The sequence below is a fragment of the Capricornis sumatraensis genome, chromosome 9, assembly GCF_032405125.1.
Source record: "Capricornis sumatraensis isolate serow.1 chromosome 9, serow.2, whole genome shotgun sequence".
NCBI lineage: Eukaryota > Metazoa > Chordata > Mammalia > Artiodactyla > Bovidae > Capricornis > Capricornis sumatraensis.
In genome coordinates, this window is record NC_091077.1 from 109,473,342 (window position 1) to 109,491,371 (window position 18,030).

Genomic DNA, 18,030 nt, shown 5'->3' on the forward strand with positions numbered 1-18,030 from the left:
ATGGTTTTTCCAGTAGTCATGTATGGATGTGAGAGTTGGACTGTGAAGAAGGCTGAGCGCTGAAGAATTGATGCTTTTGAACTGTGGTGTTGGAGAAGACTCTTGAGAGTCCCTTGGACTGCAAGGAGATCCAACCAGTCCATTCTGAAGGAGATCAGCCCTGGGATTTCTTTGGAAGGAATGATGCTAAAGCTGAAGCTCCAGTACTTTGGCCACCTCATGGGAGGAGTTGACTCACTGGAAAAGACTCTGATGCTGGGAGGGATTGGGGGCAGGAAGAGAAGGGGACGACTGAGGATGAGATGGCTGGATGGCATCACGGACTCGATGGATGTGAGTCTGAGTGAACTCCGGGAGGTGGTGATGGACAGGGAGGTGTGGCGTGCTGTGATTCATGGGGTCGCAAAGATTTGGACATGACTGAGCGACTGAACTGAACTGAGCATACTTGTATCTTGAGATTGATTAGACAAGAATACATTTTGTTAAAATTTCTTTGAAACGTTTTGTTACGATAATAATTTATATGTTGGAATTAGTGATAGGTTAATGTGATAAGTAAATTAAGGAATACTTAATTTAATGGATTAAATTAATGGATAAATTAATGGATACTATTCAATATAGTTTATTTTGCATAAATTTTTGAATATTAATTTTCAGTTCAGTCACTCAATAGTGTCTGACTCTTTGCAACCCCATGAACCACAGCTCGCCAGGCCTCCCTGTCCATCACCACCTCCCGGAGTTCACTCAGACTCACATCCATCGAGTCCGTGATGCCATCCAGCCATCTCATCCTCGGTCGTCCCCTTCTCCTCCTGCCCCCAATCCCTCCCAGCATCGGAGTCTTTTCCAATGAGTCAACGCTTCCCATGAGGTGGCCAAAGTACTGGAGCTTCAGCTTTAGCATCGTTCCTTCCAAAGAAATCCCAGGGCTGATCTCCTTCAGAATGGACTGGTTGGATCTCCTTACAGTCCAAGGGACACTCAAGAGTCTTCTCCAACACCACAGTTCAAAAGCATCAATTCTTCAGCGCTCAGCCTTCTTCACAGTCCAACTCTCACATCCATACATGACCACAGGAAAAACCATAGCCTTGACTAGATGGACCTTTGTTGGCAAAGTAATGTCTCTGCTTTTGAATATGCTATCTAGGTTGGTCATAACTTTTCTTTCAAGCAGTAAGCGTCTTTTAATTTGATGGCTGCAGTCACCATCTGCAGTGATTTTGGAGCCCAAAAAATAAAGTCAGCCATTGTTTCCACTGTTTCCCCATCTATTTCTCATGAAGTGATGGGACCAGATGCCATAATCTTCGTTTTCTGAATGTTGAGCTTTAAGCCAACTTCTTCACTCTCCTCTTTCACTTTCATCAAGAGGCTTTTTAGTTCCTCTTCACTTTCTGCCATAAGGGTGGTGTCATCTGCATATCTGAGGTTATTGATATTTCTCCCGGCAATCTTGATTCCCACTTGTGTTTCTTCCAGTCCAGCATTTCTCATGATGTACTCTGTATAGAAGTTAAACAAGCAGGGTGACAATATACAGCCTTGACGTGCTCCTTTTCCTATTTGGAACCAGTTTGTTGTTCCATGTCCAGCTCTAACTGTTGCTTCCTGACCTGCATACAGATTTCTCAAGAGGCAGGTCAGGTGGTCTGGTATTCCCATCTCTTTCAGAATTTTCCACAGTTTACTGTGATCCACACAGTCAAAGGCTTTGGTATAGTCAATAAAGCAGAAATAGATGTTTTTCTGGAACTCTCTTGCTTTTTCCACGATCCAGCGGATGTTGGCAATTTGATCTCTGGTTCCTCTGCCTTTTCTAAAACCAGCTTGAACATCAGGGAGTTGACGGTTCACGTATTGCAGAAGCCTGGCTTGGAGAATTTTGAGCATTACTTTACTAGCATGTGAGATGAATGCAATAGTGTGGTAGGTTGAACATTCTTTGGGTATAGTTTATTTTGCATACATTTTTGAATATTAATTTTGCAATCATATAAAATTAAAATTAGATTTTTCATTTCCTTCAGTGTTTGCAAATCACTTACCTTTACATTAAGTGGAGTCATGCAGTTTATATGCTTTTGACCCTGGCTTCTTTCACTTAGGATATTATATTAGATAATCATCCATGTTGTTGTCTGTTTCTAGTTCATTTCTTTTTATTTGTGGATAGTATTCTACTCATTTCTCAGCTGAGGGATATGGGAGTTGTTTGCAGTGTTTCCTGACCAATAATAAGCTGCTATAAAGATTCATGTTCAAGTCTGTGAATGAACATAGCTTTAAATCGTATGGTATTCTTAATTTTATAAGAAACTGCCAAGCTGTTTTCCAGAGTGGCTGTATCATTTCTCATTTCTTCGCCAGTGTAGGAGTCCAGTCTTTCTGCCTCCTTGCCAGCCATGATACTCTCTCTTTCCTTAGGTGTTCCAGGAAGAGTGAAGTTGTATCTCATTGTGGCTTTAATTTGCATTTCTCTGATGTCTAATGGTGTTGAGCATCTTTCTTTGTGCTTTTTGCCATTCATATATTTTCTTTGGTGACATATATGTTCCAGTCTCTGGCCCACCTTAAAAATGAATTATTTTCTTATCATTGGACTTAGTTTCTAATTCTAGAGACGAGTCCTTTATCAGATATATGATTATAAAAATTTTCTCACTGTCAGTGGCTTTCAGAAGGCAATCTTTCTTAAGGTAAATGAAGTCCAATTTATTTGTTCTTTGAATTACTATGCTTTTGGTTGTGAGTTCCCCCGGTGGTGCTAGTGGTAAGGAACCTACCTGTCTATGCAGGAGACATGAGACATGGGTTCAGTCCCTGGGTCGGGAAGATCTCCTTGAGAAGAGAATGCCAACCCACTCCAGTATTCCTGCTTGGAGAATCCCATCAGCAGAGGAGCCTGGTGGGTTACAGTCCATGGGGTTGCAAAGAGTCGTACATAACTGAAGTGACTTAGCATACAGTTTTGGCTGTGTATGTAAGAAATCATTTCCTAACTAAAGGTCAGAAATCTTTTTTTTTTTTTTAGAATTATAGGTTTTACACTTGTACTTATGATCCATTTTGAGTAATTTTTTGGTAGAGTGGCACTTGGATAAAGGCTTTTTGTTTTTGCCTTTGTTTCTTGCATATATGTATGCAGTTGTTCCAGCACTATTTATTGTTGGAAGGACTGTAACTTTCTCCACTGAATTGCCTATTTACCTTTCTCCACTAAATTGCCTGTTTACCTTTGTCAGAAACCAATTAGTCATGTATACGTATAACTATTTCTGGATTCTTTTCTCCATTCTATTTATCTACAAGTTTATTCTTCCTTCAATACCACTCTCTTTATACTAAGTCAGGAAATAGAGGTTCTGAGTATTTTAACTTCAAAAAGAAGGTACATTCTGCTGTTTTGCATGGTGTTGTCTCAAAGTCATTTAGCTTAGCTTAGTTGATAATGCTGTTCATGTCCGTATCTTTGGTGATAATTTTTCTGCTTTCTCTGTTCACTGCTGAGAGAGTGTGGTGATGTCTCCACCTGTATTCAGGTAGTTGTCTATTTCTCCTTTCAGTTTTATCAGTTTTTGCTTCCTGTATTTTGAAGTACTGTTGTTACGTGCATACACTCTTACGTTTGTAATGTCATTTGGGGCAATTGCCCTCTTAATATTACAATTAAGGCATGTTCATCTTTGTCTTTATTCTGAAGTCCGTTTGACATGATGTTAATGGAGCTACTCCTGCTTTCTTTTGTTCAGTGTTTGCATAGTACCTCTTTTCTATCATTTTATTTGTAACCTTTTTACACTTTATATTTCAAATGGGTTTACTGTACACAATGTAGAGTTTGGTCTTGATTTTTTGATGTAATATGATGGTCTTTTTTATTTGAACCTGAAGTAATAAATTGTTCATTAGAAGCAAATCACTGACTGATGGAGTTTACACATGTCCCCAAATGTGGAAGGTACCCTAGAGTGGCAGATTTTCAGCATAAACAAAATTTCCCTAAAACCATATGGAATTATCTGTTTGGATCATGGCTACAAATGGAGGCTGAAGATTAAGTGCAGTCTGTTTTAGCATGTGACTGATGATCTTTATTTTTTAGTTGATGTGCTTATAAAGTTTATATTTGATGTAATATTTATAGTATTGGACTAAAATACACCATATTGTTAGTTGTTTTGGTTTTAATGTCTTCTTTTGTTTTGTCACCCAAGTACTCCATTTCTGGTTCCATTTTAGCTTCCTTATTCACTTTTTTATTAAAAAATTTTTATTTTGTTTTATAAAAATTTTAATTAATATTTGATTCCTTGCCCTGGGTCGTATAATATGCATCTTTAATTAGTCAGAGTCTACTATAAAAAGCATGCTACTTACCTTGTGGTAGAGGGTTAGCAGCGCTTTCTCAGCTTCTTCCCCTGCTCTTTGTGCTGTGCTGTCATAGCTCTTACTCCTACATATGCCATAGACACAATGAATTGTTAGTGCTTTTGCTTCACATAGATGTCATCTAGAGCAATTAAAAATGCAGTAGAATTTTATATTTACCTTCATTTATTCCATTGCAGCTCTCTTTCTTTGTGTATGTGTTGTGTCTTCCCCCTAATTTTTTAAGTGTGTTGGAACTGTTCCCACCTGTTAACATTTACATCACCAATTCCTGACTCTTGGAGGCTCCGTTAAAAATTTAATGTGCAAAGGTAGCTAGGAATATGTTTGATTTGTAAATTTCTTTTGTTCTTAGAATTTCAGAATCACCAGAGGGAAAGTGTCATAGAAACATCCCTTGGGACTACCTCCCTTTGTCCTTTGGCCTAATCTTCAAAGTCTGGCACGTTTGCTTCCACTGGTCTTCTTTCAAGATTTATCTGAGGCTCTCGCTCTCAGGTTGTACTTGAGCCCGTGTGGTGTCTTTCTGTTTCTGTCTCATCCTCTTGCTCTCATGACTGGAGAGGGTGCATCAGGACCACAATGTCCTGCTTTTTAATGGTCTCTTTTTAGTAACTTCACACGTGTATCACATAGAGATAGACAGTTATTGAGTCTCTTCTTACCATTCTCTTTACAGGTAAACATTTTCTGTACGTCTTCAATTTTTTATAGAGAGATAAATCTGCTTTTTCTCTGTATATCTTTAACATTCAATAGTATTTTCTCCTGGACATTTCACACCATCGCTTTTGTTAGTGCAGTGTAGGTGGTAACAGTATTCACCAAAACAAAGGATCCAGTCTCTCTACAGGGCGAACGCTGGTGTGGGGAGAGTAGCAGGGTTCCAGTGGTGGAGTGTGAATTCTCAAAGGTCCCCAGCACGCTTGCCACGTGCTGGGGACTTTCCTGACCTTTATGGCCTGGTGCTGGACTTAAGCTCCCCCCACCCCCCCCGAAGTCATGAGCTTCGTTGTGGTCCAGGTGCCTGCCTTCAGGAAGGGGGTACAGGCTGTGAGATTGGGTAGAGGCCCTACAAAATCTGTGTTTACCTGACGAGCCGTGACTGAATGCAGCAGGTCACTTGAACAGAGATGGGCTAGAAGTAAAAGGGCAAACAGGAAGACTGAGCACAGTATCCTTAATGACACAGAAAAAAGTCCTCTCGAGTTTGTCGAGTCCTGTAGTAGAACGTAAAACACTTGTCAGTTATGAGGGTAACTGCAAGAGATACTTGTTTTCAAGCTTTCCCCTATTTCTTACTGAGAGCATAACATTTTCTTTTTGTCTTTTTTCCCCCTCAAGGGGTGCTACATCCATTGTGTACAGATGCAAACAGAAGGGGACCCAGAAGCCTTATGCTCTCAAAGTGTTAAAGAAAACAGTAAGTTTATTTCATTATATAACAGCGTCTCTAAGGGATACGTGACCTGGAGAAGCAAAGAGCCCTGATCCAAAGGACAAAGGGCCAGAGGACTGTGGTGTGCAGCTCACTCGCTTGGGTTGTTTGCGAAAGGACAGCCGGATGAGTTGTTTTCTGATGGAAACTATCATTCTTTGAAAGCAGCTGGATCCCAAATTAGATATGGCTGTGGTGGAAAAAAGTAGGGAATGGAAAAAGATTTAGAGTTTCCAGGTAAAATTTGCTTCATATACCTGTCATGTTTTTAGATATATATGCGTGTGTGTGTATATACACACACACACACATATATATTTAATCTCCAATCACTTAATAGACTAGAAAAGCTTGCTATTTAGAAACACCTAAATGAAACACAAATCGATGCATTTCTTAGAGAATCCATCCGCTTCTAAGTCGATTTTCAGATGGTGCTTTTGCTTCACTGAACTACAACCAGACAGATGCTAATGTATCTGGGACTTAATCTGCTCATCTAAAAAGTTAATATTTGAACAAGAAGGAAGGATTTTGTTATCATATTGGTTTTTGTTTTTTTTCCCCTTACTTGTAGATGAGCTGAGGGGGCAAAGGTTACTTAGGCTCATCCCCAGTAAGTACCAAGTGCTAAGGTGAGAGGTCAAAATTTGAATACCAGTCCGTAATTCTGGCATTTTATACTCCTGTTGCCTCAGAGAGGGTTTGTCACTGTAATGCCTTACTGATGCTTTCTGTCCTTAGGTAATTTCCCCTTCTAAAACCACAAAAGTCAGTATATACTTTTATAGTGAACTCTTCCTTTGTCAAATTTTATGTGAACAAATATGTGAAACATATATACTTTTGAAAACCCAGCTGTAACTTATGCTGAGAAGAGACGTAACAACATAACTTTTGAAATCAAATCTACCTCTTTGAAGCCAAGGGTTTTTTTTCGTAAAGGTGACTTAGTATCACCAGCTATTGTATTGTATTGTCTGGCACAGGGAAATTTTAGACTCTCATGTAATGAATAAGAGAATAATGGCACAGGTATTCAGTCAAATAGAAGCAGAATGAAATTTTGAAACAATCTGTTAGAATTTAAGGCCATTCAACTAACAAGAGCAGTGTAGCTGAGGAAAGTAGTAGTTTAAAGGGCAGTTGTTCCTAATAAGCTCTTTCTTCTGAATTTTCCATTTGGTATAGGCAATGATTCCAGAATGCAGAGGGATCTTTTCCTCAGTAAGATTTGAAATTTTCTCCTAAATCAATTTCTTATGGTCATAAAATGTATTTGAGCTAAAGGATTATTAAAATTTTATGAAAGAGAATTTCCTATTAAACATTTCAGTTCAGTTCAGTTCAGTCACTCAGTCGTATCCAACTGCTTGCAACCCTGTGGACTGTAGCATGCCAGGCCTCCCAGTCCATCACCAACTCCTGGGGCTTGCTCAAACTCATGTTAAACATCTACTTTTATGAAAATTATTTAGCATGCTTTAGCAGTGGTCATACAAGAGATGTTTTTGGACTTGGTTGTATCTTTTCTTGATGGTTAAAAAAGTTGGCAGTAAAATTTGTGTGTGGTTATTTTATTTTCATAGTTGAGGAAACTTTAAAAGGTACTAGCTATATAAACATTGAGGAAAATAAGTATTCAGAAATGACTTGTGAATGCTCAGAATCGCCAAGGACAAAGGGTTGATTTAGACAGTACTTGCTATGTCAAAGAGCTTTGGATGAATTGGAACAAGAGCTAAGTGAAGACATTCAGTAGGTTCATGACTCTCATTCACTGGGAAAGTAAAGCTCTGATTTGCCCTGCCTGTCTGTTCTTCTCCACCTCTGTCGTGGAAGCATCTTCCTCAGAAGACAGGCAGGAAGAAAATGTGGATGAGAACCAAGTGTCAGATGGCACTGCAGAGCGACGCTGCGAGGCAGATGTTGTCAGACACGGTTACTGTTGTGCCAAACAGACTGAGAGAAATCCCTGGAGAAACCCGAGCTTTGACCATGAGTTAGATGGAGTTCCCAGCATTGTCTCCTGGAATCAGCCTTGCCCAGAGATGTGTAAGTGAGAGGAATAGCAGGCAAAACCTCAAAGAGCAGTTGCCTCCAGTGTTTAATTCTATATAGGTCATGAAGACAGAACTTCCTTCTCCAAATGAAATGAGCAAAGCCTAAGAATCTATTTACAGAGGAAAAGCGATGCAGGGGAAATGAAGTATTTCGGCAAATTCAGTTTAAGATCTACTCTTGATGGGGAAAGGGGGTTTCAGAAAACTTGAATCATTTATGAAATCTGTTTATTAGATTGAACCACATAAAATTGCATCTGTTAAACTATTCTTGACCTATAAAAATGACAGTTATGTGGTTTAACTGACAACTTTGAGGCTACTATATTACTCCACTGGATAATTCCTTGGGTCCTCATTTTATGACCAGCCCTAAATTTAAGAGATTTGAAAGATTATCTACCTCTATCTGTCTATCTGTCTATCAATGACTTCTCAGCTATCTGTGAGAATTTCTTAGGTTTGATATAATAAACTACCATAAATTGGATGGCTTAGAACACTTAAAATTTTTTTCCTGCTTTGAGTTCTAGAATTCTGCATCAGAGGGATAGCAGGGCTGGTTCCTTCTGCGGGCACGGAGGGGGACTTGGCTCCAGCCTCGCTCCTGGCTTCTGGGGATGGCCGGCAGTGCCGGGTGCTCCGTGACTGGCCACTGCCCTCGTCTCCCCTCTGTTTCCATCACATGGCAGGCTTCTTGCATGTCTTCATACCGTCTTTCCTCTCTGCGTGTCTGTGTTTAAATTTCCTTCTTATAAAGACATCAGTTCTGTTGGAGTAGGGGCCCACCCTACTCCAATATGAGCTCACCTTAAACTAACTACTGATATTTACAACAACTAATTCCTAAAGTTTCACTGTTAAGGACTAGGGGTTAGGATTTCAACATAATTTGGGGAGGGATACAATTTCACCCAGAATACTATCTATGAAATAGGACCTCTAAGGTGAATTTCAAAATATTCCATTCAATAATCTATCTGAAGTTGAATAAAATTTTTTTCACAGTCAAGAAGCTAATGAACATAAAACCCATCCATTTTATAGGTGATCAGATTCATATATAAATGTTTTTAAGTCCAAGAAAACGTTCCTATTTCTTCAACAAGTTAATTATTTGATAACAATAATCCTCTTTCCCGGGATCTGTTAAAGAGATTTTTAGGAAAGTTTACCCAAATTTCATTTTGTGGCAATATTATGTTCCTTTCTCATAGCTTAATATTTTAGGAAAGATTTAGTTTATATTGGCACTATGGGACTTATTCCCCCTATAAAACACCCTGATTATCATTGCCAACGCATTAAGAAGACAAAGACTCTAATTAATCCATCAGAAATCAGAATAAAGCATCCCCTCTCATGAAGAAATCCATATTCCATCAGTTGATAGGCACAGGACAGAGTTGATATGATAATAAACATAAAGTAAATTGTAACATTCAGACAGTTGGGTATTTTGGCTAATAAAATATTATTGCAGGAAATAAACAGTAATTATAGCAAAAATATTTTAAATGACCATATATTTTATGTTGTTCAGTCACTCAATAATGTCCGATGGACTGTAGCACGCCAGGCTTCCTTGTCCTTTGCTATCTCTCAGAGTTTGGTCAGACTCGCGTCCATTGAACTGATGATGCCATCCAGCCATCTCATTCTCTCTCACCCCCTGCTTCTGCCCTCAGTCTTTCCCAGCATCAGGGTCTTTTCCTATGAGTCAGCTCTTCACATCAGGTTGCTAAAGTATTGGAGCTTAAGCATCAGTCCTTCCAATGAGTATTCAGGGTTGATTTCCTTTAGAATGGGTCAGTTCAGTCTCCTTGCTGTCTAAGACTCTCAAGAGTCTTCTCCAGCACTACAATTCAAAAGCATCAATTCTTCAGCACTCAGCTTTCTTTATGGTCCAACTCTGACATCTAGACATGGCTACTGGAAAAACCATACCTTTGACTATATGGACCTTTGTGGGCAAAGTGACATCTCTGCTTTTTAATATGGTGTCGAGATTCGTCATAGCTTTTCTTCCAAGGAGCAAGCATCATGGCTTGCTTCATAGCTGCAGTCACCGTCTGCAGTGATTTTGGAGCTCAAGAAAATAAAATCTGTCACTGTTTCCATTGTTTCCCCATCTATTTGCCATGAGGTGATGGGACCAGAAGCCATGATCTTCATGTTTTGAATATTGAGTTCTAAGCCAGCTTTTTCACTCTCTTGTTTCACCCTCATCAAGAAGCTCTTTAATTTCTCTTTGCTTTCTGCCATTAGGGTGGTCTCATCTGCATATATGAGGTTACTGATATTTCTCTTGGCATTGATTCCAGCCAGGAGAAATCTTGATTCCAGCTTGTGCTTCATCCAACCTGGCATTTCACATGATGTAATCTGCATAAAAAGTGAAAAGTGAAAGTGAAGTCAGTCATGTCCACCTCTTTGTGACCACATGGACTATAGCCTACCAGGCTCCTTCATCTGTCCATGGGGTTTTCCAGAAAGAGTACTGGAGTGGGTTGCCATTTCCTTCTCCAGGGCGATCGTCTCAACCCAGGGATCAGACTCAGGGATCAAACCCAGGTCTCCCACATTGTAGGCAGATGCTTTTACTATCTGAGCCACCAGGGAGGTACTCTGCATAGAAGTTAAATAAGCAGGGTGATAATATGCAGCCTTGATGTACTCCCTCCCCAGTTTTGAACCAGTTCATTATTCCATGTCTGGTTCTAACTGTTGCCTCTTGACCTAACTGTTGCATACAGGTTTCTCAGGAGGCAGGTAAGGTGGTCTGGTATTCCCTTCTCTTTAGGAACTTTCCACAGTTTGTTGTGATCCACACAGTCAAAGGCTTATGTGTAGTCAATGAATATATGGATATAATACCATGTTCTTTATCTATAGATAGCTTTCATTTCTAGATTTAGAATACATTAAAATATATATTGACCAACATTATTAATGTCTGCAACTTAGTTTAAAATAATTCTCAACCAAAAAATGTGTGTATGTGTGTGCACATATGGGGAGAGAGAAAGAAAATATGACAGAAGTCAATAGTTAAGTTTAGGACAATGTACTAATGTTCATACTGGTATTTCAAAATTTCAGTGTATGAGAAAATTCTCCTAACAAAAAATTTGTTTTGAAACATACTTTACCACTGAGATCTTGTTCAACTTAACTTTTCTTTGGCCATTCAGAAAGTGTTTCAAGATCTTACAGTTTCTAAATGTTGTGATAAACAGCAGTGACTCTCTATCATAGAGGTGTTGAAGTGCCAGAAAACAGAAAATGGTATTAATAGTTGAACCAACTTCTGCTATACTGAAACTCCTGAGCTCTTGCAGAAACAGTGTCCATCTGTCTCACTGCGAAGGGCTGTTTGGGTTACTCAGGCTCCCTTGGGGGCTCAAACGGTAAAAAAACTTGCTTGCAATACAGGGGACCCAGGTTCAGCCCCTGGGTTGGGAAGAGCCCCTGAGGAAGGAAATAGCAACCCACTCCAACAGGTGATTCATTTTGAAATGTTTTTCAAAGTCGTATTAGAGATCCTTGGGCCAGAGAAGTCATCAAGTCACTAGAAGCGGCATGCCTACTCTCCTCCCGGGAAGAGTCTCTCATTTTGTAACTTTTTATTTGGAAACACAGATTCACAGCCAGTGCTATCTCTGTTGCCCATTAGTAACTCCTTACCTTGCACGTGAGGACTAATATCAGGGGAACTGCAAACTTTTGTAAAGCAAATCCAGGGTAAAGGAAACAAGTCTTGACATTTTCTTCCACTTGAAAAAGACTGCATTCAGTTTACTATGAAATCCTTCCATGAATACCCAGTATGGAATCTAAGATTAGTCTCAGTGTGTAAATTCAGAATTTATGAGTCTGAGAGCCCATCTCAGTTTCCTGACTCTCCTTAGGAACGGCTTGGTTGTGTGGTAAGATCATGGGCTGTGGAGCCAGACAGCCTGAGTTCAGGATCACTTCCACCACTTATTACCTGGATGACTTTACAGCAGATATGTACATCTCTTAATGTTAGTTTCTTCATCTGTGAAATGGGTTTAAGAATATCTAGTTCATGGCACTTTACTAACAATTATAAAGAGATAATTTATGTAAAATATTTCTCAGTACCTAGGGAACATGTAATAAATGGTGAACATTTTTTTTATTATTAATTGTAATTGGGGTCACAGAGTCAGACGCAACTTAGAAACTAAACAACAGTAACAACCACACAGATATTTTATATTACAATAGTACCATCTTATTCTGTGTAATTCTGATGTTTTCATTAGCTTGATTGAAAACTAAACTGAGCCACCAGATATGTTGTATACGGCTATATGAATAAAGTATATCATTTTGGGAGTCCTTTTAAAACAATCTGCCAAAAATGGATATGTATCTTTTTAAAATTAATTTTTATTGGAGTATAGTTGCTTTACAATGCTGTGTTAGTTTATACTGCACAGTAAAGTGAGCCCGCTATACGCATACATACATCCCTCGTTTTTTGATCTCCTCCCCATTTGGGTCGCCACAGAGCACTGTGCAGCAGGTTCCCATCATTCATCTGCTTTATATAGTATCAATTATGTATAGATGTCCACCTTGACTTCCGATTCATCCACCCCCTATTTTACTATTATCAATAAAATTTATTGTGATACTAAAGATTTCCGGTTATATGACCTCATACTTGAATCTTGGAGGCCCATGATTCCCAGATTTGAGCAGTTCCAACCCTCCTGTCCTATTCTGATTTTTGACGTTGGAGCACTGTCTCTTGATCTGTAGTGAGGAAAGTGTTCTGGGTCTAAATGCTGTCATATTTTAGTTATTAGGATATAAAGTTGCCTATAGATTAATGGAAAGGCTTTTCTTGAATAATTTACCATTCACATGGTAAATGTTTCTAACTTTTACAAAATTTTCATTAAATGCCCAAAGGCTAAAAGAGGCTTTTAATCTCTTCTCAGTTGGTTGAAGAGCTACACATTGTGACTTGCTAATCATTCTGTGAGTTAGTTTTTAACTCGTATTCATTTTTCCTGATATTCTTATGAATTGTATCTTGGAGCATGTAACTCTGCTGCCACAGCAGACTCTGAAAGGCTGCTCTAGATTGAACTGCAGAAAGTACACATGCCTACCTCAAACTCTCGGTAGCTGGATCTCCAAGACATCTCCTAGAGGAGTTTTCAGCTTCTTCAGTTCTGAATGGAAGTAATGCTATTGACTCCACTCAATAAACTGAAGGTTACCTGCTTTTATCTCTTTCTGTCTAACCTTTGGGAGCATGGAAACCAATAATAGGCCCTTTGCTCTCCAGGATCTGTGACAGACGTAGGAAAGATGGCTAGGTTAGTCTGGGTTAAAGATACGCAGCTATTAAACATTACTAATACTTGAAACATAGCTACTTTGAACCACTCATTGGTAGGCTCTAGAAGTGCAGTCAAGGTCGCCCTTGGTCAGTGATGGAGAGGACAATAATAAATCACTAGCTCAAAGAGATCTTTTGAGCCCAATTGAGGTCTCAGAACACATTAAGGAAAGTAGCTTGCAGATAACAAGCTGTGTCAAGTGAACTGAAACTTCAAGCGTTCTGTCTGTTGGAACCTATTGATTTTCATAGGGACTATTAAGCCAAGTTCCCTGGAATAGGAACGGGGATATTTCTATTGAGTTTGTGACAAGTATATGTCTACAAGAGAAGAGAGATAACAGGGTAGAATGTTAATCTTGGCCTGATTTGTATGCTCTGCCATTCAGAGATCCACTTGGAAGTCTGGGTGTTCTTAGAGCAACTTAGTCATTCTAATTTGATTTTTTTTTTTTTTTTGATAGAAATGCTGCTGGAATCCGTCACAATTCAGCTCACTTATCTATCTTCTCATTATATTGATCTTTCACAGGCATTTTGTTGCCTTTTGAAAAATAACACCATAATTCAGAGGCAGGCTGGTGCAAGAGGAGTACGTGTCCTAATGCTGCAGCTCACAGAACAGCTGGCATAATGTGCCCCCAAGAGCTGGAGGCACAGAGTGCGAGTGTTCGTCACTCAGTCTTGTCCGACCCTTTGCAACCCCGTGGACTGTAGCCCACCAGGCTTCTCTGTCCCTTGACTTCTTTAAGTGAGAATATTGCAGTGGGTAGCCATTCCCTTCTGGGAATCTTCCCGACCCAGAGGTTGAACCCAGGTCTCCTGCATTGGAGGCAGATTCTTTACTCTCTGAGCTACCAGGGAAGCCCCAGGGGAGCAGGGAGAAAGAAAGAGTCAGAGAGGGGGAGGCGCTGAATATACGGGTGCTGGTCTGCATGCTGTCACCCGGAAGAAACAGGCTGTGCCCGACACCACCCGCTCAGGCTAGCAGGCTGAACCCTCCAGGGCTTCTGCAAGTGGTGAGTGGTTGGATCTAAAATGGTCCTCACCCTGTATATGGAGTCTGTGGCGCAGCAGCAGGAGACGACTAGCCCGAACTAGAGGAAATCTTAGAGGGAGAGCTTAGGTCACCATTCCCTAGCAGAAGACAGGGACGGAGCTTCTCAGAGACCTGAGTGGGGAAGGCCTAGTAACCAGAGGAGAGGTGCAGAGAGGCTGAAGGAGCTCCAGGAGGGAGGGCTGGGGAGTGGAGCAGATGGGCCATGCTGGGAGAGGAGAGACGGGATGAGCCTGCAGGCACACTCAGGATTTCCTGACTTAGTGAGCTCAGGGAGTGAGAGCTGGGGAGCAGATGGGCCACAGCAGGGAAAGGCGAGGCTGAGAGGAGCTCAGGGAGTGAGGGCTGGGAAAGCTGAGGCTGAGAGGAGCTCCGGGAGGTGAGAGCTGGGGAGCAGATGGGAAAGGAGAGAGAGTGAGGAGAGATGGATGAGCCTGCAGGCACACTCAGGATCTCTGACATACTGAGGAGGAGAAGGGCTGTAAGCTTAGTGCTAACCATGAAAAACATTCTAGTAAGTTTTTATTTTTATATTTATTTGTGGTAAAAATTGAATAATGGTCAAAGCTGCATCTATCCAGACAATGTAAGAAGAGGAGAGAAAAAAGGCTAAGAGGAGATCAAGTCCTGGAACTCCAGACTGTTCATCTGTTGAGAGAGAGGAAATGAATGACTGTGTGCAAAAAGATATTGATTAGAATAAATCCAAATAATTTTCAGTATTGAATTAGCTTGCAACAGTTTTTTTTTTTTAAAAGAAAATGTTCTCAGATTACCATATGCCACTTCCACAATTTAAACAACAAAGAATAAAAATGGGAGCCACACTTAATTAATCAGCAGTCTAGCAACCCCTTCTATATGTTAATACAAAAATACTTCATGGGGATTTTTCATGGAAACCAAAGGACTCAGTAGCATGGAGTCCTAAATCTGAGCCCTTTCTGTTTGATACCAGATAGGTCCTGAAAGAGAAAAAAGATTGAAAAAGGCAGGAATGATCGTGGCCCCGATCTGGTGCTGAAACTAGATATTGCTCCTTGCTAATCTGGTTAAGGAGGAAAAAGCCTTTGTTGACTGACACACAGACACGGAGAAGCTGAGTGCAGTTCAAGTCACTCTGTGAAACACGAGTTTTCTGTGTACAGAGAAAGCAAGCAACATATTTCTTTTCTAAATGCTGTGAAACCGTAGGTTAGTGTCAGTATACAGCATTCACTACCAAATGAAAGATAAGTAATGGAGTGTGTAATGGTCAACGATGAGGGTGTCGCTCGCTTTGTGTTTCTGTCTCCTGCGTAGACAGGATGCCGACGGACCACCTGTGCCCGCGTACATGGCTCCCTTTGTCTCTGTGTCTCATGGGTACACAGGCCGCACCGCTGGCCCACTGGTGCCCGTGTACATGGCTCCCTTTTTCTCTCTGTCTCATGGGTACACAGGCTGCACCGCCAGCCCACTGGTGCCCGCGTATATGGCTGCCTTTGTCTCTCTGTCTCATGGGTACACAGGCCGCACCGCCAGCCCACTGGTGCCCGCGTATATGGCTGCCTTTGTCTCTCTGTCTCATGGGTACACAGGCCGCACCGCCAGCTCACTGGTGCCCGCGTATATGGCTCCCTTTGTCTCTCTGTCTCATGGGTACACAGGCCGCACCGCTGGCCCACTGGTGCCCATGTACATGGCTCCCTTTGTCTCTCTGTTTCATGGGTACACAGGCTGCACCGCTGGCCCACTGGTGCCCGTGTACATGGCTCCCTTTGTCTCTCTGTTTCATGGGTACACAGGCTGCACTGATGGACCACTGGTGCCCGTGTACATGGCTCCCTTTGTCTCTCTGTTTCATGGGTACACAGGCTGCACTGATGGACCACTGGTGCCCATGTATATGGCTGCCTTTGTCGCTCTGTCTCATGGGTACACAGGCCACACCGCTGGACCACTGGTGCCCGTGTACATGGCTCCCTTTGTCTCTCTGTCTCATTGGTACACAGAGCACACTGATGGCCCACTGGTTCCCGTGTATATGGAATTCCAGTTTGCTCTCCATTCTAAGTGTCAGTATCACAGGGTACATTCAGTTAAAGCTGTCATTCTTGATCTCTATCCCACAGATATGAAAAATGTACCATATGGCTAGTTATATCTACAATGCTTTTTGCCCCATAGAATGCGAGGCTGTCACTGGAAGAATTTTTCTTTGAAATTTTCAGATCCAGATAGTTTAGAACTATTTTTCATGATAGCATCAGTACATATTTGGGTGTCATGATCAGTTTCAAGGTGTGACAAAAATGATGAAGTAGTGTAGGCTGTGAATGACTTCTTTTATGGACAAGTCACAGTGAATCCAAGTTTGCTATCATCTTTTAAATTTTGACATATTTATTTGAAGGGGAATATGAATGAGTGTCATGATTTATCTACCATATTTATATGTGCATAAAAGAAGAAATTTAAGCATCCTTTATTTTCTATGACAGTTAAAATTCTTCCTGAATCTGATACCAACCTGTATCTGGGGAGAAAGTGCTTAAAAGTTGTAGTCAAAGATATCTTAGTTTTTTTTTTTTTTCCAGTTTGAGTCTCTTTTAGCTTGAAAGAATTTCTCTAGGGTAAGAATTCAGTGTAAATCCAGCTCTCTCTGAGAGCTGTTTCTCTCTCACCGGCTCTTCCTACGTTGGCTTCTGGATTCAAGGGTGGCTGTCACTGTGGACGTGGCCCCTTCCATGAGGACAGCGCAGCGGTGCACACGGCCACCCCCTGGTGCTGACCGCCCGAGCCTGGGGAGGCGAGGGCGTGGCAGCTCCAGACAGCTGTGGAGCCCACCGACACCCCGTGGGCATGAATACGGTCATGTATGCAGAGAAGGACAGGACCACCCAGTGCTGGCCACAGGCCCTTTCCACTGCATCCTTCGAACCCTGACAGTCCTGGGGACTGTTACCAAGGGGGAGTGGGGCTGGAACGTTAGCATGGAATGTATGCACAGCGGCCCAGTTAGTCCACGTGGAGCTTCGTGTCTGAGCCATTCATTCCAGAAGAGACTTAAGAGCACGCTGGTAGTGCACAGAGAATGTACACATCACTGCATAGAAATAGACTTTGAGAAGGATTGAGCCAATATGCTTCCATTTTTGATTTCTGGAAGCATCTGATCTCTTCAGAAAAATGAGCTCTGTGTTAAGATGTTAAGATGCTTCCTCACCAAAGAAGGCAAATCTGGCATTATACAACAGAAGAGAATACCACCATGGGGCAAAATCAACCGGGAATTTTTCTTTAAACCTTAAATCATTAAGATTTGTAGTATCTCATTCTTACTCTAGCCCTAGAGCTGTATGATGTTACTTTTAGGATCATTTAAAAGCCTTTTTTGTCTATAGCATGTTCTTTTCCTTTTTAGAGGAAGTTTTTAGCGTTTTTGAACAATGTTAACCAGGGTATCTGAAAGTCTTAATTATCTTAGAAAGATTGTCGGGAGCTAAAGAGTGTCCAGGTGTTCCCCCAATCAAAGCTATCCTCAGTAAGGTATTCAATGCCAAGATGTAACTGATGAGACTTAAATGCTAGTATTTCCAGGAGCACTTTTTGGTTTTGTTCTTTCTTTTTGTTCTTTGACAGGTTACAAAGTCATAAGCTTCTTGAACATCTAAATTCTCAGTTTTGTGTCTCATAGATGAGCACC

The 18,030-nt window shown here is 41.0% G+C and overlaps 1 protein-coding gene across 1 annotated transcript in view; it reads left to right on the forward strand.

Moving 5' to 3' along the window:
- CAMK4 (calcium/calmodulin dependent protein kinase IV) overlaps nucleotides 1-18,030 on the forward strand; it is a 270,014-nt gene that overhangs the window by 112,247 nt on the left and 139,737 nt on the right. The window contains exon 2 of the mRNA XM_068981356.1: nucleotides 5,746-5,824. Within this exon, the coding sequence (XP_068837457.1) occupies nucleotides 5,746-5,824 (79 nt within the window). The remainder of the gene's footprint in view (nucleotides 1-5,745; nucleotides 5,825-18,030) is intronic.